We start from the raw sequence: 25117 nt of genomic DNA, 5'->3' as shown, positions 1-25117 counted from the left end.
TACCAGGCTAGCAGGTTAATGTCCACTACCTGCTGCTGACAGAGCTGATCCTCACTACCAGGCTAGCAGGTTAATGTCCACTACCTGCTGCTGACAGAGCTGATCCTCACTACCAGGCTAGCAGGTTAATGTCCACTACCTGCTGCTGACAGAGCTGATCCTCACTACCAGGCTAGCAGGTTAATGTCCACTACCTGCTGCTGACAGAGCTGATCCTCACTACCAGGCTAGCAGGTTAATGTCCACTACCTGATGCTGACAGAGCTGATCCTCACTACCAGGCTAGCAGGTTAATGTCCACTACCTGCTGCTGACAGAGCTGATCCTCACTACCAGGCTAGCAGGTTAATGTCCACTACCTGCTGCTGACAGAGCTGATCCTCACTACCACGCTAGCAGGTTAATGTCCACTACCTGCTGCTGACAGAGCTGATCCTCACTACCAGGCTAGCAGGTGAATGTCCACTACCTGCTGCTGACAGAGCTGATCCTCACTACCAGGCTAGCAGGTTAATGTCCACTACCTGCTGCTGACAGAGCTGATCCTCACTACCAGGCTAGCAGGTTAATGTCCACTACCTGCTGCTGACAGAGCTGATCCTCACTACCAGGCTAGCAGGTTAATGTCCACTACCTGCTGCTGACAGAGCTGATCCTCACTACCAGGCTAGCAGATTAATGTCCACTACCTGCTGCTGACAGAGCTGATCCTCACTACCAGGCTAGCAGGTTAATGTCCACTACCTGCTGCTGACAGAGCTGATCCTCACTACCAGGCTAGCAGATTAATGTCCACTACCTGCTGCTGACAGAAGGTGTATTCTCTTTCACAACACATTCAAATGTTATTTACTTATTTTTAATAAGAATAATGAAATATACATTGTAAAATAACATTGTAATCATATGCAAAGTGAGTCTAGGCTAAGCAGTAAGAATTTAAGAGATTTGTTTCAAAACACATTTGTAGGAAGTTGATCCTGAGATTAACGTGATATATGTTAATGAATTATTATGTATGATGTCGATCACAGCTTGAATTTCAGATCAGGTCAAATCTAATCTCAACACACAAAACCAAATCAGCTACTAGGTAATATCTTTAAGAATCAATGGGTTCATATCATTCATTTAAAAATCCAAATGGATACAACAATCACAGATTGTCCCTTTAACAAGAGAAATAGACTTAATACTATACAGAGTAAATTAATTTAAACATCCAAAAATGCATTAAGCAGGTCAGGTCAGTAGTCTACATTAAACAGGTAAGGTCAGTAGTCTACATTAAACAAGGTAGTACAGTAGTCTACTAAAGCAGGTCAGTAGTCAACTAAAGCAGATCAGGTCAGTAGTCTACTAAAGCAGGTCAGGTCAGTAGTCTACATTAAGCAAGGTAGTACAGTAGTCTACTAAAGCAGGTCAGGTCAGTAGTCTACTAAAGCAGGTCAGGTCAGTAGTCTACTAAAGCAGGTCAGGTCAGTAGTCTACTAAAGCAGGTCAGGTCAGTAGTCTACTAAAGCAGGTCAGTAGTCTACTAAAGCAGGTCAGTACAGTAGTCTACTAAAGCAGGTCAGTAGTCTACTAAAGCAGGTCAGTAGTCTAGTAAAGCAGGTCAGTAGTCTACTAAAGCAGATCAGGTCAGTAGTCTACTAAAGCAGGTCAGGTCAGTAGTCTACTAAAGCAGGTCAGGTCAGTAGTCTACTAAAGCAGGTCAGGTCAGTAGTCTACTAAAGCTGATCAGGTCAGTAGTCTACTAAAGCAGGTCAGTACAGTAGTCTACTAAAGCAGGTCAGTACAGTAGTCTGCTAAAGCAGGTCAGTACAGTAGTCTACTAAAGCAGGTCAGTACAGTAGTCTACTAAAGCAGGTCAGTACAGTAGTCTACTAAAGCAGGTCAGGTCAGTAGTCTACTAAAGCAGGTCAGTAGTCTACTAAAGCCGGTCAGGTCAGTAGTCTACTAAAGCAGGTCAGATCAGTAGTCTACTAAAGCAGGTCAGGTCAGTAGTCTACTAAAGCAGGACAGTAGTCTACTAAAGCAGATCAGGTCAGTAGTCTACTAAAGCAGATCAGGTCAGTAGTCTACTAAAGCAGGTCAGTACAGTAGTCTGCTAAAGCAGGTCAGTACAGTAGTCTACTAAAGCAGGTCAGTACAGTAGTCTACTAAAGCAGGTCAGGTCAGTAGTCTACTAAAGCAGGTTAGTAGTCTACTAAAGCAGGTCAGATCAGTATACTAAAGCAGGTCAGATCAGTAGTCTACTAAAGCAGGTCAGGTCAGTAGTCTACTAAAGCAGGTCAGGTCAGTAGTCTACTAAAGCAGGTCAGTAGTCTACTAAAGCAGGTCAGATCAGTATACTAAAGCAGGTCAGATCAGTAGTCTACTAAAGCAGGTCAGATTAGTAGTCTACTAAAGCAGATCAGTAGTCTACTAAAGCAGGTCAGGTCAGTAGTCTACTAAAGCAGGTCAGGTCAGTAGTCTACTAAAGCAGGTCAGTAGTCTACTAAAGCAGGTCAGGTCAGTAGTCTACTAAAGCAGGTCAGATCAGTATACTAAAGCAGGTCAGATCAGTATACTAAAGCAGGTCAGATCAGTATACTAAAGCAGGTCAGATCAGTAGTCTACTAAAGCAGGTCAGATCAGTAGTCTACTAAAGCAGGTCAGATCAGTAGTCTACTAAAGCAGGTCAGATCAGTAGTCTTCTAAAGCAGGTCAGATCAGTAGTCTACTAAAGCAGGTCAGATCAGTAGTCTACTGTGCTGATAGTTCAGAAAGTATTGTCATTAAAAGTGAATGTTGATCACAGTGTGAAACTCAGGTCAGACTAAACCAGGTTCATTGCCTGCTTGACCTGATGATGTCACAGGTTATGTCAAGACATCATCATCACCAGCACAGAAACAAATACAACAGGTAGGTAATAACCTTTGACCCCCACAGAGGAACAGACACAGTCATCATCATAGACACAATGATCATGTTCATCCCCCCCCAACCTTGAGGAGAAGCGCTGTCGGAGTATCAACTTTTTGACGCTTATTTGGGTTCACCTGGACATGACCAGCTGCGTTCAATTTCCGTTTCATGTTTGTTTTTTTTGTTTTTTTAAGAAGCTCTGTCGGAATATCACCTTTTGAACACCTCTCTGGGAACACCTTGACATCACCATCAACATGGTAATATTTGTTCAACATTACATACAGATCAGCCAAGGTATGGGGTTCCAATATTTTTGTGTTCAGTTCCTTTTTGTTCTCACCCCAGTGTGCTCCGGCCATCCACTCTTTCTTCTCGCTGTTGAAACAGCAGAAGGCTGTCCACATGAGATACGGGATGTTCACTCGTTCCTTCAGTTTGTTGTTCTTGCTGGGCACTGCTCCAGTCACCACATAGGCTTTTATCTTGTTGTTGTTATTCTTACAGTTATTCACAAGAGCTTCTCTGACTCTGCCCTCCATTGTCTTCCAGCTGTTTTGGTTGAAGGAACTTGCCTGGGGAACGGCGTTTGTCAGAGTGAAAGTGGACCTCTTGGCAGCATCACCAGGTGCGTACGAACATGGGAACATGTGACCTCTGTCAAGACCCAGGTTGTTATTTTTGTAGTCTGTGTCCACAGCCTGGTGTGTGACAGCTTTATTATCCACCTTCATGTCACTTTGGTCATTTCTATCTTCAAGCTGCAGAAACATAAGTCAGACATTACAACTCAGTAACAAGTTCAGACATTACAACTCAGTAACAAGTTTAGACATTACAACTCAGTAACAAGTTTAGACATTACAACTCAGTAACAAGTTTAGACATTACAACTCAGTAACAAGTTCAGACATTACAACTCTGTAACAAGTTCAGACATTACAACTCTGTAACAAGTTTAGACATTACAACTCTGTAACAAGTTCAGACATTACAACTCTGTAACAAGTTTAGACATTACAACTCTGTAACAAGTTCAGACATTACAACTCTGTAACAAGTTCAGACATTACAACTCTGTAACAAGTTTAGACATTACAACTCTGTAACAAGTTTAGACATTACAACTCTGTAACAAGTTCAGACATTACAACTCAGTAACAAGTTCAGACATTACAACTCAGTAACAAGTTTAGACATTACAACTCTGTAACAAGTTTAGACATTACAACTCTGAAACAAGTTTAGACATTACAACTCTGTAACAAGTTTAGACATTACAACTCTGAAACAAGTTTAGACATTACAACTCTGTAACAAGTTTAGACATTACAACTCTGTAACAAGTTCAGACATTACAACTCAGTAACAAGTTCAGACATTACAACTCAGTAACAAGTTTAGACATTACAACTCTGTAACAAGTTCAGACATTACAACTCAGTAACAAGTTTAGACATTACAACTCTGTAACAAGTTTAGACATTACAACTCTGAAACAAGTTTAGACATTACAACTCTGTAACAAGTTCAGACATTACAACTCAGTAACAAGTTCAGACATTACAACTCAGTAACAAGTTTAGACATTACAACTCTGTAACAAGTTTAGACATTACAACTCTGAAACAAGTTTAGACATTACAACTCTGTAACAAGTTCAGACATTACAACTCTGAAACAAGTTAAGACATTACAACTCTGTAACAAGTTTAGACATTACAACTCTGTAACAAGTTCAGACATTACAACTCAGTAACAAGTTCAGACATTACAACTCAGTAACAAGTTTAGACATTACAACTCTGTAACAAGTTCAGACATTACAACTCAGTAACAAGTTTAGACATTACAACTCTGTAACAAGTTTAGACATTACAACTCTGAAACAAGTTTAGACATTACAACTCTGTAACAAGTTCAGACATTACAACTCAGTAACAAGTTCAGACATTACAACTCTGAAACAAGTTTAGACATTACAACTCTGTAACAAGTTCAGACATTACAACTCAGTAACAAGTTCAGACATTACAACTCAGTAACAAGTTTAGACATTACAACTCAGTAACAAGTTTAGACATTACAACTCTGTAACAAGTTCAGACATTACAACTCTGTAACAAGTTTAGACATTACAACTCAGTAACAAGTTCAGACATTACAACTCAGTAACAAGTTTAGACATTACAACTCAGTAACAAGTTTAGACATTACAACTCAGTAACAAGTTCAGACATTACAACTCAGTAACAAGTTCAGACATTACAACTCAGTAACAAGTTTAGACATTACAACTCAGTAACAAGTTCAGACAGTACAACTCAGTAACAAGTTCAGACATTACAACTCTGTAACAAGTTTAGACATTACAACTCTGTAACAAGTTTAGACATTACAACTCTGTAACAAGTTTAGACATTACAACTCTGTAACAAGTTCAGACATTACAAATCTGTAACAAGTTTAGACATTACAACTCAGTAACAAGTTTAGACATTACAACTCAGTAACAAGTTCAGACATTACAACTCAGTAACAAGTTCAGACATTACAACTCTGTAACAAGTTCAGACATTACAACTATGTAACAAGTTTAGACATTACAACTCAGTAACAAGTTTAGACATTACAACTCAGTAACAAGTTCAGACATTACAACTCAGTAACAAGTTTAGACATTACAACTCTGTAACAAGTTTAGACATTACAACTCTGTAACAAGTTTAGACATTACAACTCTGTAACAAGTTCAGACATTACAACTCTGTAACAAGTTCAGACATTACAACTCAGTAACAAGTTTAGACATTAAAACTCTGTAACAAGTTCAGACATTACAACTCTGTAACAAGTTCAGACATTACAACTCTGTAACAAGTTTAGACATTACAACTCTGTAACAAGTTCAGACATTACAACTCTGTAACAAGTTCAGACATTACAACTCTGTAACAAGTTCAGACATTACAACTCAGTAACAAGTTTAGACATTAAAACTCTGTAACAAGTTTAGACATTACAACTCAGTAACAAGTTCAGACATTACAACTCAGTAACAAGTTTAGACATTACAACTCAGTAACAAGTTTAGACATTACAACTCAGTAACAAGTTTAGACATTACAACTCAGTAACAAGTTTAGACATTACAACTCAGTAACAAGTTCAGACATTACAACTCAGTAACAAGTTCAGACATTACAACTCAGTAACAAGTTTAGACATTACAACTCTGTAACAAGTTCAGACATTACAACTCAGTAACAAGTTTAGACATTAAAACTCTGTAACAAGTTTAGACATTACAACTCAGTAACAAGTTCAGACATTACAACTCAGTAACAAGTTCAGACATTACAACTCAGTAACAAGTTTAGACATTACAACTCTGTAACAAGTTCAGACATTACAACTCAGTAACAAGTTTAGACATTACAACTCAGTAACAAGTTTAGACATTACAACTCTGTAACAAGTTTAGACATTACAACTCTGTAACAAGTTTAGACATTACAACTCAGTAACAAGTTTAGACATTACAACTCAGTAACACGTTCAGACATTACAACTCTGTAACAAGTTCAGACATTACAACTCTGTAACAAGTTTAGACATTACAACTCAGTAACAAGTTCAGACATTACAACTCTGTAACAAGTTTAGACATTACAACTCAGTAACAAGTTTAGACATTACAACTCAGTAACAAGTTCAGACATTACAACTCAGTAACAAGTTCAGACATTACAACTCAGTAACAAGTTTAGACATTACAACTCAGTAACAAGTTCAGACAGTACACCTCAGTAACAAGTTCAGACATTACAACTCTGTAACAAGTTCAGACATTACAACTCAGTAACAAGTTCAGACATTACAACTCAGTAACAAGTTTAGACATTACAACTCAGTAACAAGTTCAGACATTACAACTCAGTAACAAGTTCAGACATTACAACTCAGTAACAAGTTTAGACATTACAACTCAGTAACAAGTTCAGACAGTACAACTCAGTAACAAGTTCAGACATTACAACTCTGTAACAAGTTCAGACATTACAACTCAGTAACAAGTTCAGACATTACAACTCAGTAACAAGTTCAGACATTACAACTCAGTAACAAGTTCAGACATTACAACTCAGTAACAAGTTCAGACATTACAACTCAGTAACAAGTTCAGACATTACAACTCAGTAACAAGTTCAGACATTACAACTCAGTAACAAGTTTAGACATTACAACTCAGTAACAAGTTCAGACATTACAACTCAGTAACAAGTTCAGACATTACAACTCAGTAACAAGTTCAGACATTACAACTCAGTAACAAGTTCAGACATTACAACTATGTAACAAGTTTAGACATTACAACTCAGTAACAAGTTCAGACATTACAACTCAGTAACAAGTTCAGACATTACAACTCAGTAACAAGTTCAGACATTACAACTCTTTAACAAGTTTAGACATTACAACTCTGTAACAAGTTCAGACATTACAACTCAGTAACAAGTTCAGACATTACAACTCTGTAAAAATAGTCACAATTTAACAATCTAGACTTAAGCTTAAAGTGGTTGCATCACATTCGTGTCTCAAAGATACTGCATGTCTATACCTGTAAACAAATACACATGTTGAATGAATAGAGATTAGAACTACCTGAGGCTCTATCATCCAGGACTGACTTGGTAACATAACGGTCTGTGATATATAGCAGTAAACAAACACACATGTTATGTTATATGACAAAACATTAGTCCTACCTGGGGCTCGATCATCCAGGGTTGATCTTTTGGTCTGCAGTCTGTAGTTGGACCAGAGAAGGTGTAGGCTGAGAACACAGGGATCTTGTTGGTCGTGTCGTAGAGAGTTGCAAACCTGTAGATGTTCTTGTGCTTCTGGCAAATCGGCTTGTAGCGGTTCTGGTCCTGGACTTTCCCACCATCCAAAATACCTGGGAGATTTGGAGTTGTCCCCTCCAGGAAGAACGTCTTGCACTGTGGAACATCACTGAACTTCTTCACTACATGAGAGAGAGCAGGAGGAAGGAGAGAGAGGAGGAGGAGAGTAGAGAGATGATTCAATACCCCCATCATCACCTGAAGACTGTACACCACAGAGACAAAGATGAAGTTACAGAGACCAGTTGGTAGGCTGGAGACTGCTGAGCTGAGTCAGGACAGACTGATTTAAATAGGTTTTCAGAGACTCCTCCTTCATGTGTCAAGACAAATAGGGTTGATTTGCATAAACACCTCTGTTCATTTCAATGGAAACTGCTGTAACAAATAACATGTGACTCACCTACTGTAGTTTCTAACACGTATGGACCCAGAACTTAATCACACAAGATTATAGTTCTGGGTTAATGAGATTAGACTGCTCTAAATAGTGACTGCATCCACACTTTGGTTCTGGTAGAAAAACGTTTTAGGATAAAAACATGACTTTACTCAGCATAGACTCTGTCAGAAGATACACATCACACTATTACAACAGTGGGACTGTTCTGGAATTACGGTTGCTGAGTTCACATTCATTAATATCCCACAAGGCTTAGCGTCTCTGACACAACAACGCAAAGAAGTAAACTTGCATTTCCCTTGACCAGCAAGTCAACATATTTAGTATGATGTCTCAAAGGCCTCACATACAGTCATGGCCAAAAGATTTGAGAATGACACAAATATTAATTTTCACAAAGTCTGCTACCTCAGTTTGTATGATGGCAATTTGCATATACTCCAGAATGTTATGAAGAGTGATCAGATGAATTGCAATTAATTGCAAAGTCCCTCTTTGCCATGCAAATGAACTGAATCCCCCAAAAACACTGCATTTCAGCCACAAAAGGACCAGCTGACATCATGTCAGTGATTCTCTTGTTAACACAGGTGTGAGTGTTGACGAGGACAAGGCTGGAGATAACTCTGTCATGCTGATTTGAGTTCGAATAACAGACTGGAAGCTTCAAAAGGAGGGTGGTGCTTGGAATCATTGTTCATTCCTCTGTCAACCATGGTTACCTGCAAGGGAACATGTGCTGTCATCATTGCTTTGCACAAAAAGGGCTTCACAGGCAAGGATATCGCTGCCAGTAAGATTGCACCTAAATCAACCATTTATCGGATCATCAAGAACTTCAAGGAGAGCGGTTCAATTGTTGTGAAGAAGGTTTCAGGGCGCCCAAGAAAGTCCAGCAAGCACAAGGACCGTCTCCTAAAGTTGATTCAGCTGCGGGATCAGGGCATCACCCGTACAGAACTTGCTCAGGAATGGCAGCAGGCAGGTGTGAGTGCATCTGCACGCACAGTGAGGTGAAGACTTTTGGAGGATGGCCTGGTGTCAAGAAGGGCAGAGAAGAAGCCACTTCTCTCCAGGAAAAACATCAGGGACAGACTGATATTCTGAAAAAGGTACAAGGGGTTGGACTGCTGAGGACTGGGGTAAAGTCATTTTCTCTGATGAATCCCCTTTCCGATTGTTTGGGGCATCCGGAAAAAAGCTTGTCCGGAGAAGACAAGGTGAGCTTTACCATCAGGCCTGTGTCATACCAACAGTAAACCATCCTGAGACCATTCATGTGTGGGGTTGTGTGGGGACCCAGAAGATAATCAGTCAGGGGCCCAGAAGATAATTGACAGCATGCCAGGGCGGATTGCAGAGGTCTTGAAAAAGAAGGGTCAACACTGCAAATATTGACTCTTTGCATCAACTTCATGTAATTGTCAATAAAAGCCTTTGACACTTATGAAAATCTTGTAATTATACTTCAGTATTCCATAGTAACATCTGACAAAAATATCTAGACACTGAAGCAGCACACTTTGGAAAATAATATTTGTGTCACTCTCAAAACTTTTGGCCACGACTGTACAACTCAACAAAACAGATTGATCATATTTTTATACATATCCCAGCTACCATTATACACTAAGTATGTTGCTAGGGGTACCATTACACACTAAGTATGTTTCTAGGACGTACCATTACACACTAAGTATGTTGCTAGGGGGTACCATTACACACTAAGTATGTTGCTAGGACGTACCATTACACACTAAGTATGTTGCTAGGGGGTACCATTACACACTAAGTATGTTGCTAGGGGGTACCATTACACACTAAGTATGTTGCTAGGGGGTACCATTACACACTAAGTATGTTGCTAGGGGGTACCATTACACACTAAGTATGTTGCTAGGGGTACCATTACACACTAAGTATGTTTCTAGGACGTACCATTACACACTAAGTATGTTGCTAGGGGGTACCATTACACACTAAGTATGTTGCTAGGGGGTACCATTACACACTAAGTATGTTGCTAGGGGGTACCATTACACACTAAGTATGTTGCTAGGGGGTACCATTACACACTAAGTATGTTGCTAGGGGGTACCATTACACACTAAGTATGTTGCTAGGGGGTACCATTACACACTAAGTATGTTGCTAGGGGGTACCATTACACACTAAGTATGTTGCTAGGGGGTACCATTATACACTAAGTATGTTGCTAGGGGGTACCATTACACACTAAGTATGTTTCTAGGGGGTACCATTACACACTAAGTATGTTGCTAGGGGGTACCATTACACACTAAGTATGTTGCTAGGACGTACCATTATACACTAAGTATGTTGCTAGGGGGTACCATTACACACTAAGTATGTTGCTAGGGGTACCATTACACACTAAGTATGTTGCTAGGACGTACCATTACACACTAAGTATGTTGCTAGGACGTACCATTACACACTAAGTATGTTGCTAGGACGTACCATTACACACTAAGTATGTTGCTAAGACGTACCATTACACACTAAGTATGTTGCTAGCGGGTACCATTACACACTAAGCATGTTGCTAGGGGTTACCATTACACACTAAGTATGTTTGCCTGGACATACCATTACACACTAAGTATGTTGCTAGGGGTACCATTACACACTAAGTATGTTGCTAGGGGTACCATTACACACTAAGTATGTTGCTAGGACGTACCATTACACACTAAGTATGTTGCTAGGACGTACCATTACACACTAAGTATGTTGCTAGGACGTACCATTACACACTAAGTATGTTGCTAGCGGGTACCATTACACACTAAGCATGTTGCTAGGGGGTACCATTACACACTAAGTATGTTTGCCTGGACATACCATTACACACTAAGTATGTTGCTAGGACGTACCATTACACACTAAGTATGTTGCTAGGACGTACCATTACACACTAAGTATGTTTCTAGGACGTACCATTACACACTAAGTATGTTTCTAGGGGGTACCATTACACACTAAGTATGTTTGCCTGGACATACCATTACACACTAAGCATGTTGCTAGGGGGTACCATTACACACTAAGTATGTTTGCCTGGACATACCATTACACACTAAGTATTTTGCTAGGACGTTTAGACTTTAGTTTATTATGAAAATATTATTTAAGTTAATTAATTAATTAAATCATATTAATTAATCATATTTTTTATGCAAATAACATACATACTGTCTCTCACCTACCATTAAACACTAAGTACCAGTCGTTTACAATTCAACCAAAAGTGGAGGGAATTAAATGTTACAATTGACCCAGTAGGTGAATGTTCCACAGGTCAATAATTTAACAAAAAGAGAGGAGGCAAGAATATTTACTTTAGGGCCTCAAAGCCCTTTTTCTTCTTCAATAAAACTAAGGTTCAGTGATATTACAGACTGTGAGAAGTTCTTCCTGGAGGGGACAACTCCAAATCTCACGTTATTATGGTTGGTGGGACAGTCCAGGATCAAAACCGCTACAAGCTGATTTGCCAGTTGTTCAACAATATCTGGATCACTCGATATTCACCACAAGAGGTCGAGAAGAGAGAAGAGGGAGAAAAGAGAGAGAATAGGTCGAGAACAGAATAGATCGAGGAGAGAGAATAGATCGAGGAGAGAATAGATCGAGGAGAGAGAATAGATTGAGAAGAGAGAATAGATCGAGAACAGAATAGATCGAGAACAGAATAGATCGAGAACAGAAAAGATCAACAACAGAATAGATCGAGAAGAGAGAATAGATCGAGAACAGAATAGATCGAGGAGAGAATAGGTCGAGGGGAGAGAATAGATGAAGAGAGAATAGATCGAGAAGAGAGAATAGATCGAGGAGAGAGAATAGATCGAGAAGAGAGAATAGATCGAGAAGAGAGAATAGATCGAGAAGAGAGAATAGATCGAGGAGAGAGAATAGATCGAGAAGAGAGAATAGATCGAGAAGAGAGAATAGATCTAGAAGATAGAATAGATCGAGAAGAGAATAGATCAGGAAGAGAGAATAGATCGAGAAGAGAGAATAGATCGAGGAGAGAGAATAGATCGAGGAGAGAGAATAGATCGAGGAGAGAGAATAGATCGAGGAGAGAGAATAGATCGAGGAGAGAGAATAGATCAAGGAGAGAGAAGAGATCGATGAGAGAGAATAGATAGAGAAGAGAGAATAGGTCGAGGAGAGAGAATAGATCGAGGAGAGAGAATAGGTCGAGGAGAGAGAATAGGTCAAGAACAGAATAGATCGAGGAGAGAGAATAGATCGAGAAGAGAGAATAGGTCGAGGAGAGAGAATAGATCGAGGAGAGAGAATAGGTCGAGGCGAGAGAATAGATCGAGGAGAGAGAATAGGTCGAGGAGAGAGAATAGGTCAAGAACAGAATAGATCGAGGAGAGAGAATAGATCGAGAAGAGAGAATAGGTCGAGGAGAGAGAATAGATCGAGGAGAGAGAATAGGTCGAGGCGAGAGAATAGATCGAGGAGAGAGAATAGATCGAGGAGAGAGAATAGATAGAGGAGAGAGAATAGATCGAGGAGAGAGAATAGGTCGAGGAGAGAGAATAGATCGAGGAGAGAGAATAGGTTGAGGAGAGAGAATAGGTTGAGGAGAGAGAATAGATCAAGGAGAGAGAATAGATCGAGGCGAGAGAATAAATCGAGGAGAGAGACTAGATCGAGGAGAGAGAATAGATCGAGGAGAGAGAATAGATTGAGGAGAGAGAATAGATCGAGGAGAGAGAATAGGTCGAGGAGAGAGAATAGATCGAGGAGAGAGAATAGATTGAGGAGAGAGAATAGGTCGAGGAGAGAGAATAGATCGAGGAGAGAGAATAGATCGAGGACGGAGAAAAGAGAGCGAGGGTAGAGGCAGGGCGCCGCATCCAACTGGCAACTTAATTCAAAGTTAATTTTATTAAATTGACTAAATGTATCTATACATATATAAAATCATTGAAAATATGTGAGCACACCGACTAGCATCATTTGGCCACAGATGATCATTCTTTAATTTATAAAACATCAGACGTGGATCATTTTAAATCACAGATTTCAGTTAGAAGGTACTCAGTTTGGCCGGCAAATAACAAAACATAGATGATTGTTGCATAGCGACTGTCAGTTAAAAACAACTAAAACAGGACATGTCACAATATTTCACAATACAATCACTGGAAAACATAGTTTGGAAAGAAAATGGCTGTTGGTGTAAAGAGAAGACAACGAAAATACTCATCAGTCTTTTAGTGATCAACATTCTCAACTTGAGTGAATAGGAGGTTATTTTATTGTCCCCAGTAGACAGCATCATCCATATCCCTGGTGAGGCTCTGTGCACATATTCACTCTTTATTATTGGGTCAGTCAGAGACACTTGCAACTTTGTTGTTGGACAATAATTTCCTCGTCCAGGTTAGATGGACTTCACGTTGCACAAATTGTGTCTTTTCCTTTTCATAGATGATGTGGTTGCAGACAAGGTGGTTTTTATTGATCTGTTCAAATCAAATATTGGTCACATACACATATTTAGCAGATGTTATTGCAGGTGTTTGCGGGTGGAGCGAAATGCTTGTTTGTTAGTGTCAGCAGTAGTCTATAGGTCTATACTACCCTGTGTCAGCAGTAGCCTATAGGTCTATACTACACTGTGTCAGCAGTAGCCTATAGGTCTATACTACCCTGTGTCAGCAGTAGCCTATAGGTCTATACTACCCTGTGTCAGCAGTAGTACATAGGTCTATACTACCCTGTGTCAGCAGTATATAGGTCTATACTACCCTGTGTCAGCAGTAGACTATAGGTCTATACTACCCTGTGTCAGCAGTATATAGGTCTATACTACCCTGTGTCAGCAGTAGTCTATAGGACTATACTACCCTGTGTCAGCAGTAGCCTATAGGTCTATACTACCCTGTGTCATCAGTAGCCTATAGGCCTATATTACCCTGTGTCAGCAGTAGCCTATAGGTCTATATTACCCTGTGTCAGCAGTAGCCTATACTACCCTGTGTCAGCAGTAGCCTATAGGTCTATATTACCCTGTGATTTTTGTTGTAATAAAAAAGATACTGCTAATGTCTGGAGACATAAAGTGTAGTAGAAATGTTGGTAAGACTCCAGAACTCCCATCAAAAGCTAGCCAGCTTACTCTGGCTACCAGAGATCTGCATGGAGGAATGGGCCAAAATACAAGCAAGAGTGTTTGAAAACCTTGTGAAGACTTACAGAAAGTATTGAGATAAACTTATGTTATTGACCAAATACTTATTTTCCACCATAATTTGCAAATAAATTCATTAAAAATCCTACAATGTGATTTTCTGGATTTTTTTTCTCATTTTGTCTGTCATAGTTGAAGTGTACCTATGATGAAAATTACAGGCCTCTCTCATCTTTTAAAGTGGGAGAACTTGCACAATTGGTGGCTGACTAAATGCTTTTTTGCCCCACTATATATATACAATGTTTTCTCTCCGCTCCCCTTTCACTATAAGGTCTGTCGTGTTCTGTTGAATTCGGCGCATGTGACAAATAACATTTGGTTTGATTAGGGGAGAGAAAACAACAGCTGGTGCACGATATCTAAGGAAGTCTCGAGTCATTGCTCGACTGAGGTAGAGTTTCTCATGATAAGCTGTAGACCACATTACCTACTGAGAGAGATTTTTATCTATTTTCTTTGCAACTGTTTACATACCACCACAGTCAGAGGCTGGAACCAAGATAGCATTGAATGAGCTGTACTCCGCCATAAGCAAACAAAAAACCCTCACCCAGAGGCGGCGCTCCTACAGGGAAACTTAAATCCATTTTACCTAATTTCTATCAGCATGTTAAATGTGCAACCAGAGGGAAACAAAGTCTAGACCACAATACTCCACACACAGAGATGCATACAAAGTTCTCCCTCGCCCTCCATTTGGCAAATCTGACCATAGTTCTATCCTCCTGATTCCTGTATACAAGCAAAAATGAAAGCAGGAAGCACCAGTGACAAGATCAATAAAAAAGTGGTCAGATGAAGCAGATGCTAAGCTACAGGACTGTTTTGCACAGACTGGAATATGTTCTGGGATTCCTCCGATGGCGTTGAGGATTACAACACATCTGTTATGAGCTTCTTCAATAAGTGCATCGACGACGTCATCCCCACAGTGACCGTACGAACATATACCGACCAGGAAATTGCAGGCAACATCTTCATCGAGCTAAAGGCTAGAGATGCCGCTTTCAAGGAGCGGGACTCGAACCCAGAAGCTTCTAAGATATTCCACCAGTCCCTCCAACGAACCATCAAACAGGCAAAGCGTCAATACAGGACTAAGATGAAGTCGTACTACACCGGCTCTGACAATCGTCTGATGTTGCAGAGCCGGATGGATTATCAGGACGTGTACTGCGAGCGCTGACCAACTGTCTTCACTGACCTTTTCAACCTCTCCCTGTCCGAGTCTGTAATACCAACATGTTTTAAGCAGACCACCATAGTCTGTGCACAAGAACACCAAGGTAACCTGCTGAAATGTCTACCGACCAGTAGCACTCACGTCTGTAGCCATGAAGTGCTTTGACAGGCTGGTCATGGCTCACATCAATACACATCGATGAAGTTCTTCATGGAGGGGACAACTCCAAATCTATTATTTTGGTAAGTGTGATCCAGGATCAAAACCGCGACAAGCCGATTTGCCAGTTGTTCAACATGTTCACCATTCACCATGTTTCTATATTTTTCTTCGTATGTATTTCGGATATATTTTAATCTCACTTTCCATCTACGGACTGCATATACTCTCCTGCAACCCGCCTCACCCGATGTGGGTCTGCTATTTTTATACTTTTAAGAATACAGAATTCCCATCAAAAGCTAGCCAGCTTACTGGCTACCAGCTAACTGGCTACTAGCTTACTGGCTACCAGCTAACTGGCTACTAGCTTACTGGCTACCAGCTAACTGGCTACTAGCTAACTGGCTACCAGCTAACTGGCTACTAGCTAACTGGCTACCAGCTAACTGGCTACCAGCTAACTGGCTACTAGCTAACTGGCTACTAGCTTACTGGCTACCAGCTAACTGGCTACTAGCTTACTGGCTACTAGCTAACTGGCTACCAGCTAACTGGCTACCAGCTAACTGGCTACCAGCTAACTGGCTACCAGCTAACTGGCTACTAGCTAACTGGCTACTAGCTAACTGGCTACCAGCTAACTGGCTACCAGCTAACTGGCTACTAGCTAACCACGGCCCGCTAGCTGTCTAAAGCACATCGGACTGTTAGCTTAAGCGGCCCATTGGACAAATTCTTTGGCCACTATACTTAGTTTGCCAATTGGCCTGGTTTACCACACAGAGCCCTGCTGATCCTTCCTCCGAACCGGAACCCCAATGGAAGCTAGCCAGCTAACTAGCTATTAGCTTGTAGTAAGCTAGCCACTGCTTGCGGTCATCAGCTACCACGGACAACTTTCACCAGTCTGCACAGCATGACTCAAACCAGAGGTAATCGGACAAATATATATTTTCTTCTCCATATCAAGCGCTGAACCTTTTTCTTTTGTTCTTCACCTGGATCATCTCAGTTAGCTAGCTGCTATCCAAGTGGCCTGTCTAACGTCCCTGTCCTGAAGCAATAACAAATTAGCCTGGAGTTAGCCTTGCCAGGCCATCTGCTAAACCAATCTCCCTGCTAGCCAATAGAGGTCCATCAGCCATTCCCTGGGCTACAATTACCTATTTTTTTTGCCAACTGGCCCGGTCCCCCACCGACCCATCACGACTAGACCACCGACGTGATTTGCCCGCATCGTCCCCCTGAATGCCCATCAGTTAGCCTGTTAGCCGCAGCCTGCTAGCTGTCCAGAGCACATCGGACTGTTAGCTTAAGAGGCCCTTTGGACAAATTCTTTGGCCACCATACCTATTTTTCCAATTGGCCTGGTTTACCACACGGAGCCCTGATGATCCATCTGCCGACGTAATAGCACGAGGGGGCCACAACAGACTTTCGTCCTTCGCGACATCCCTCCAAGGACCTTTCTGCTAGCCCTGGCCCGCTAGCTACCTGAAGCCATTCACTGGACTCCCATGATTCACTCAGATACGCATGCCTCTCGCTAACGTCAATATGCCTTGTCCATTTCTGTTTTGGTTAGTGACTATTGCCTTATTTCACTCTGGCGCCTACAGCCCTACTCAATACGCCTTATTTAACACTAATTCCACCTATCACACATGCGATGACATCACCTGGTTTAAATGATATTTCTAGAGCTCTTTCATCGTCACTCTATGCACAGGTTTACACCCACTGTATTGACATCCTACCATACCTTTGTCTGTACATTATGCCTTTAATCTACTCTACCATGCCCAGATATCTGCTCCTCTTGCTCTCTGTTCTGAATGTACTCAGCGTCCAGGTCTTTTAGCCTTTAGCCGTACCCTTAACCTACTCCTCCTCTGTTCCTCTGGTGATGTGGAGGTTAATCCAGGTTCTGCAGTGCCTAGCTCCACTCCCATTCCCCAGGTGCTCTAATTTGTTGACTTATGTAATTGTAAAAGCCTTGGATTACTTCTGAAACCGTAATAGCCTTGGTTTCATGCATGTTAACATTAGAAGCCTCCTCCCTAAGTTTGTTTTATTCACTGCTTTAGCACACTGTGCCAACCCGGATGTCCTAGCCGTGTCTGAATCCTGGCTCAGGAAGACCACCAAAAACCCTGAAATTTCCATCCCTAACTATAACATTTTCCGACAAGATAGAACTGCCAAAGGGTGTGGTGTTGCAATCAACTGCAGAGAGAGCCTGCAGAGTTCTGTCTTACTATCCAGGTCTGTACCCAAACAATTCGAGCTTCTACTTTTAAATATCCAACCTTCCAGAAACAAGTCTCTCACTATTGCTGCTTGCTATAGAACACCCTCTGCCCCCAGCTATGCCCTGGACACCATATGTGAGCTGATTGCCACCCATATATCTTCAGAGCTCGTGCTGCTGGGTGACCTAAACTGGGACTTAACACCCCAGAAATCCTACAATCTAAGCTTGATGCCCTCAATCTCACACAAATGATCAATGAACCTATCAGGTACAACCCCAAATCCGTAAACACGGGCAACCTCAGATATCATCCTAACCAACTTGCCCTCCAAATACACCTCTGTGGTTTTCAATCAAGATCTCAGTGAGCAGTGCCTCATTGCCTGCATCCGTAATGGGTCTGCGGTCAAATGACCACCCCTAATCACTGTCAAATGCTTCCTAAAACCCTAAGTAATCGACCTGGCCCGGGTATCCTGGAAGGATATTGACCTCATCCCGTCAGAAGATGCCTGGTCATTCTTTAAAAGTGCCTTCCTCACCATCTTAAATAAGCATGCCCCTTTCAATTTTTTTTTAACAAGGACCAGATATAGCCCTTGGTTCTCTCCAGACTTGACTGCCTTTGACCAGCACAAAAACATCCTGTGGCATTCTGCATTAGCATCAAATAGCCCCCGCGATATGCAACTTTTCAGGGAAGTTAGGAACCAATATACACAGTCAGTTAGGAAAGCTAAGGGAGGCTTTTTCAAGCAGATATTTGCATCCTGTAGCACAAACTCAAAGTTCTGGGACACTGTAAAGTCCATGGAGAATAAGAGCACCTCCTCCCAGCTGCCCACTGTACTGAGGCTAGGAAACACTGTCACCACCGATAAATCCGCTAGTGGTGTGGGGGCTGTGCTTTGGCAAAGTGGGTGGGGTTATATCCTTCCTGTTTGGCCCTGTCCGGGGGTGTCCTCGGAGTGGGCCACAGTGTCTCCTGACCCCTCCTGTCTCAGCCTCCAGTATTTATGCTGCAGTAGTTTATGTGTCGGGGGGCTGGGGTCAGTTTGTTATATCTGGAGTACTTCTCCTGTCCTATTCGGTGTCCTGTGTGAATCTAAGTGTGCGTTCTCTAATTATCTCCTTCATTTATGAACATTTGAACATCTTGACCGTGTTTTGTTATAATCTCCACCCGGCACAGCCAGAAGAGGACTGGCCACCCCACATAGCCTGGTTCCTCTCTAGGTTTCTTCCTAGGTTTTGGCCTTTCTAGGGAGTTTTTCCTAGCCACCGTGCTTCTACACCTGCATTGCTTGCTGTTTGGGGTTTTAGGCTGGGTTTCTGTACAGCACTTTGAGATATCAGCTGATGTACGAAGGGCTATATAAATAAATTTGATTTGATTTGATTTTGATTTAATATAAAATTTCAATAAGCATTTTTCTACGGCTGGCCATGCTTTCCACCTGGCTCCCCCTACCCCGGTCAACAGCCCTGCATTCCCCACCGCAACTCGCACCTTCCTCCCCCATGTCTCCTTCACCCAAATCCAGATAGCTGATGTTCTGAAAGAGATTCAAAATCTGGACCCCTACAAATCAGCCGGGCAAGACAATCTGGACCCTCTCTTTCTAAAATGATCTGCCGAAATTGTTGCAACCACTATCACTAGCCTGTTCAATCTCTTTCGTATTGTCTGAGATTCCCAAAGATTGGAAAGCTGTCGCGGTCATCCCCCTCTTCAAAAGGGGGAGAAACTCTAGACCCAGACTGCTACAGATCTATATCTATCCTACCCTGCCTTTCTAAGGTCTTCGAAAGCCAAGGTAACAAACAGATGACCGACCATTTAGAATCCCACCCATTCTCCGCTATGCAATCTGGTTTCAGAGCTGGTCATGGGTGCACCTCAGCCACGCTCAAGATCCTAAACGATATCATAACCGCCATCGATAAGAGACATTACTGTGCAGCCATATTCATCGACCTGGCCAAGGCTTTCGACTCTCTATCACCACATTCTTATTGGCATACTCAACAGTCTTTGTTTCTCACATTTCTCAAATCTCTACTTCCACATTCATCGTCTGCACATCTTCCATTCCAGTGTTTAATTGCCATATTGTAATTACTTCGCCACCATGGCCTATTTATTGCCTTACCTCCATTATCTTAACTCATTTGCACTCACTGTACATAGACATTTTGTTTTCTTTTTTCTACTGTATTATTGACTGTATGTTTTGTTAATTCCATGTGTAACTCTGTTGTATGTGTCGAACTGCTATGCTTTATCTTGGCCAGGTCGCAGTTGTAAATGAGAACTTGTTCTCAACTAGCCTTCCTGGTTAAATAAAGGGTTAGGGTTATATATATATATATAAATACCTGGTTAAATAAAGGGTTAGGGTTATATATATATATATATATATATATATATATATAAATACCTGGTTAAATAAAGGTGAAATAAAAAATTATAATAATTGTTTTTACAAAAACAAAAAGAAAGAAGAAACATATCTGATATAGACTATAGCCTAGACCTCCTCTAAGAAACGTATCTGATATAGACTATAGCCTAGACCTACTCTAAGAAACATATCTGATTTAGCCTATAGCCTAGACCTCCTCTAAGAAACGTATCTGATATAGACTATAGCCTAGACCTACTCTAAGAAACATATCTGATATAGACTATAGCCTAGACCTCCTCTAAGAAACATATCTGATGTAGACTATAGCCTAGACCTACTCTAAGAAACATATCTGATATAGACTATAGCCTAGACCTCCTCTAAGAAACATATCTGATGTAGACTATAGCCTAGACCTACTCTAAGAAACATATCTGATATAGACTATAGCCTAGACCTACTCTAAGAAACATATCTGATATAGACTATAGCCTAGACCTCCTCTAAGAAACATATCTGATATAGACTATAGCCTAGACCTACTCTAAGAAACGTATCTGATATGGCGTATAGCCTAGACCTACTCTAAGAAACGTATCTGATATAGCCTATAGCCTAGACCTCCTCTAAGAAACATAACTGATATAGCCTATAGCCTAGACCTCCTCTAAGAAACATATCTGATATAGCCTAGACCTACTCTAAGAAACGTATCTGATATAGACTATAGCCTAGACCTCCTCTACGAAACATATCTGATATAGACTATAGCCTAGACCTACTCTAAGAAACATATCTGATATAGACTATAGCCTAGACCTACTCTAAGAAACGTATCTGATATAGACTATAGCCTAGACCTACTCTAAGAAACGTATCTGATATAGACTATAGCCTTGACCTCCTCTAAGAAACGTATCTGATATAGACTATAGCCTAGACCTACTCTAAGAAACGTATCTGATATAGACTATAGCCTAGACCTCCTCTAAGAAACGTATCTGATATAGACTATAGCCTAGACCTACTCTAAGAAACATATCTGATATAGCCTATAGCCTAGACCTACTCTAAGAAACATATCTGATTTAGCCTATAGCCTAGACCTACTCTAAGAAACATATCTGATATAGACTATAGCCTAGACCTCCTCTAAGAAACATATCTGATATAGACTATAGCCTAGACCTCCTCTAAGAAACATATCTGATATAGCCTATAGCCTAGACCTACTCTAAGAAACATATCTGATTTAGCCTATAGCCTAGACCTCCTCTAAGAAACATATCTGATATAGACTATAGCCTAGACCTCCTCTAAGAAACATATCTGATATAGCCTATAGCCTAGACCTACTCTAAGAAACATATCTGATTTAGCCTATAGCCTAGACCTCCTCTAAGAAACATATCTGATATAGACTATAGCCTAGACCTCCTCTAAGAAACATATCTGATATAGCCTATAGCCTAGACCTACTCTAAGAAACAGATCTGATATAGACTATAGCCTAGACCTCCTCTAAGAAACATATCTGATAAAGACTATAGCCTAGGCCTTCTCAAATATGCCCTGGTCTAAAGTAGTGCACTACATAGGGAATAGGGTACAATTAGGTCCTGGTCTAAAGTAGTGCACTACATAGGGAATAGGGTTCCATTTGGAACGAATAATTACATTACTGGCCTGGGAGAAAACATGGAGAACCCTGAACTCACCATGTTACCAATCTGTCACCAATCACTCTGCTGATCCATCAGAAACCAATAAATATCTCCAGGTCTGTTGAACAGTGATTTTCATTGTAACTGGGGTCATACTGACACACACACACACACACACACACACACACACACACACACACACACACACACACACACACACACTGTCTGCAGTGATTGTCATTATAATGTAATGTATTTATGTATTTATTTTCTATTGTACAGAGTTGTCTACTGTTGTCTGTCGCCCCCCAGTGGTTCTTTGTTGTAAGAATGAACTTATTTCCTTCCCAAATGGGACCCTATTATAGTGCACTATAAAGGGAATAGGGGGCCATTAGGGATCTAACTGGAATATGTTGTTGCTCTACGTCCTAATGATTAGCTCTGGTCCAGGGTGTGACGTGCATCTTGATGGAGCTGAACCGTCTTGATGGATATAACACCCTGGACCAGAGCTACCTAACATTACACAGCTGGATAATAAGTCCTGTTATCTGATATTCTGAATAAAGTTGTATTTTATAGTTGTTAAACTGAGTTAAAAGGAGAAACCCGCACACTGCTCTTGCTGGTATCACTGCTCTTTATTCAGCTTTCCGTATCGACCTCAAGGCCTTCGTCAGAGCTTTGTGAGTGTTAGTCGTTTCCACCCTTATGGAGACATGACATCGAATGGGGTTGGAGTCGAGGGGAAATAAACACGTGTTACCAAATATAACAATGTGCATTTATAAGTATTATAATAAAGTGAGTGTGCTGCCATTCTGTTACAAGGTAACATGTTGTTTTATTACAATGGTTCAAATGGATTTTAATTGTGTTCCATGGTGTTATTCGCCCCCTAGTGGAGTTTTCTGGTACTTAGAAAGACGACGCAAACAGGAAGAATAGAATTCGTTCTGCACGCAAAGAAGCAGCTAAAAACAACGCTACGGTGCAGGTTTTTCAGTTATTTCTTGTCACGCTTCAGCCTTGGAAATATTTGTTTGTAAGTTCGATTCAAGCATTTAGCTAGTGATGATAATCTTGTTATTGATAGAGTTGCTTACATATCAATGTTGGTTGCATTTACTCACAAATTGCAATGCCTTTATTGTATGTCGTTATCTGTATTACTTTGCTCGTGCGTCATGCAAACGAATGGTAAAATATACAATACTGTGGTTTTGTTACTGTTTCTAGTGTAATATGCTTTGTTATTCTACATAGATGGTTGTACATTATTAGAGTAATGCAAGGAGCCAATTACCATGTGAGTAATTAATTAGCTATATGGTTTGGCATCATGCCAGATGCATGGTACCTTAGCGCGTGCTTTGTATTTATGCAACTTCAAATGATTAATGTACAGCTACAGTATGTCGGTGTGAATTGAATACTAAAGTATATTCTTTCATGTATTTTGCAGTTTCACAACATAAACGTTTAATATATTAATTCAAGAAAAGTCACGATTTGGGAGTTTTATTGAAGACTTAGTTGTTGGCTATCTGTCTAGTTTTGCATGGGAATGCAACTCAAGGGCAGAATGTGTACATAACACGTATTAAATTAGGCTACTGCCTTAATCAATAATCGTCTTCCTCACACACACACTCACACTTAAACAAAATACAATCATTTATTTGGCAGATTAATTTATTCATGTTTCACAATTGGAAATTCCCATATAAAGACAGACATCACCATTCCTACCAAGGATAGTGTGAGTGAACTTCGGGAGAAGGGGGAATGGGGTGGGGGGGAGGGAACTGTAGCAACACTATGAGCTGGTGGCTGGGCGCCGCGGGCGGTGTAGTGACCGAACAGGGGCAGCGGAGGGCGGCAGACAATTGTCAAAATATCGCCTCAAATTCAGGTGCTGCCATAAGCGACGGTCTAATGGGAGGGCTGGCCCTGATCCCGAAGGTACTGTTGGAATATGCGCCCGGCGCATCACCAGGGATATGGATGATGCTGTCTACTGGGGACAATAAAATAACCTCCTATTCACTCAAGTTGAGAATTTTGATCACTAAAAGACTGATGAGTATTTTCATTGTCTTCTCTTTACACCAACAGCCATCTGCTTCCCAAACTATGTTTTCCAGTGATTGTATTGTGAAATATTGTGACATGTCTGGTCCTGTTTTAGCTGTTTTTTACTGACAGTCACTGTGCAACAATCATCTATGTTTTGTATTTGCCTCCCAAACTGAAGACCTTCTAACTGAAAGCTGTGATTTAAAATGATCCACGTCTGATGTTTTGTAAATTAAAGAATGATCATCTGTGGCCAAATGATGCTAGTCGGTGTGCTAACATATTTTCAATGATTTTATATATGTATAGACACATTTAGTCAATTTAATAAAATTAACTTTGAATTAAATTGCCAGTTGGATGCAGCGCCCTGCCTCTACCCTCTTTCTCTCTATTCTCGAGCTTTTCTCTTCTTGACCTATTCTCTTCTCGACCTCTTGTGGTGAATATCGAGTGATCCAGATGTTGTTGAACAATTGGCAAATCGGCTTGTAGCGGTTTTGATCCTGGACTCTCCCACCAACCATAATAACGTGAGATTTGGAGTTGTCCCCTCCAGGAATAACTTCTTCACTACACGAGAGAGAGCAGGAGGAAGGAGAGAGAGGAGGAGGAGAGTAGAGAGATGATTCAATACCCCCATCATCACCTGAAGACTGTACACCACAGAGACAAAGATGAACTGATTTAAACAGTTATTACAGAGACCAGTTGGTAGACTGGAGACTGTTGAGCTGAGTCAGGACAGACTGATTTAAATAGTTATTAGAGACCAGTTGGTAGACTGGAGACTGTTGAGCTGAGTCAGGACAGACTGATTTACATAGTTATTACAGAGACCAGTTGGTATACTGGAGAGACCGCTGAGCTGAGTCAGGACAGACTGATTTATTA

The 25117-nt window shown here is 40.9% G+C and overlaps 1 protein-coding gene across 1 annotated transcript; it reads right to left on the bottom strand.

The window, feature by feature from the left end:
* Positions 1–843: 843 nt before the first annotated feature.
* Positions 844–8118, bottom strand: LOC149980736 (endonuclease domain-containing 1 protein-like). The gene is made up of 2 exons (XM_090185717.1): positions 7686–8118; positions 844–3674 (listed from the first exon to the last, which is right to left on the bottom strand). The coding sequence occupies exons 1-2, from the start codon at positions 8016–8018 to the stop codon at positions 2979–2981; spliced, it is 1029 nt and encodes a 342-aa protein (XP_090041843.1). The 5' UTR covers positions 8019–8118; the 3' UTR covers positions 844–2978.
* Between the last annotated feature and the right edge of the window lie 16999 nt (positions 8119–25117).

This window comes from Oncorhynchus mykiss, chromosome 9 (genome assembly GCF_057628025.1).
Source record: "Oncorhynchus mykiss isolate SJ-2025 chromosome 9, ASM5762802v1, whole genome shotgun sequence".
NCBI lineage: Eukaryota > Metazoa > Chordata > Actinopteri > Salmoniformes > Salmonidae > Oncorhynchus > Oncorhynchus mykiss.
This window is presented reverse-complemented; position numbering and strand designations above follow the sequence as displayed.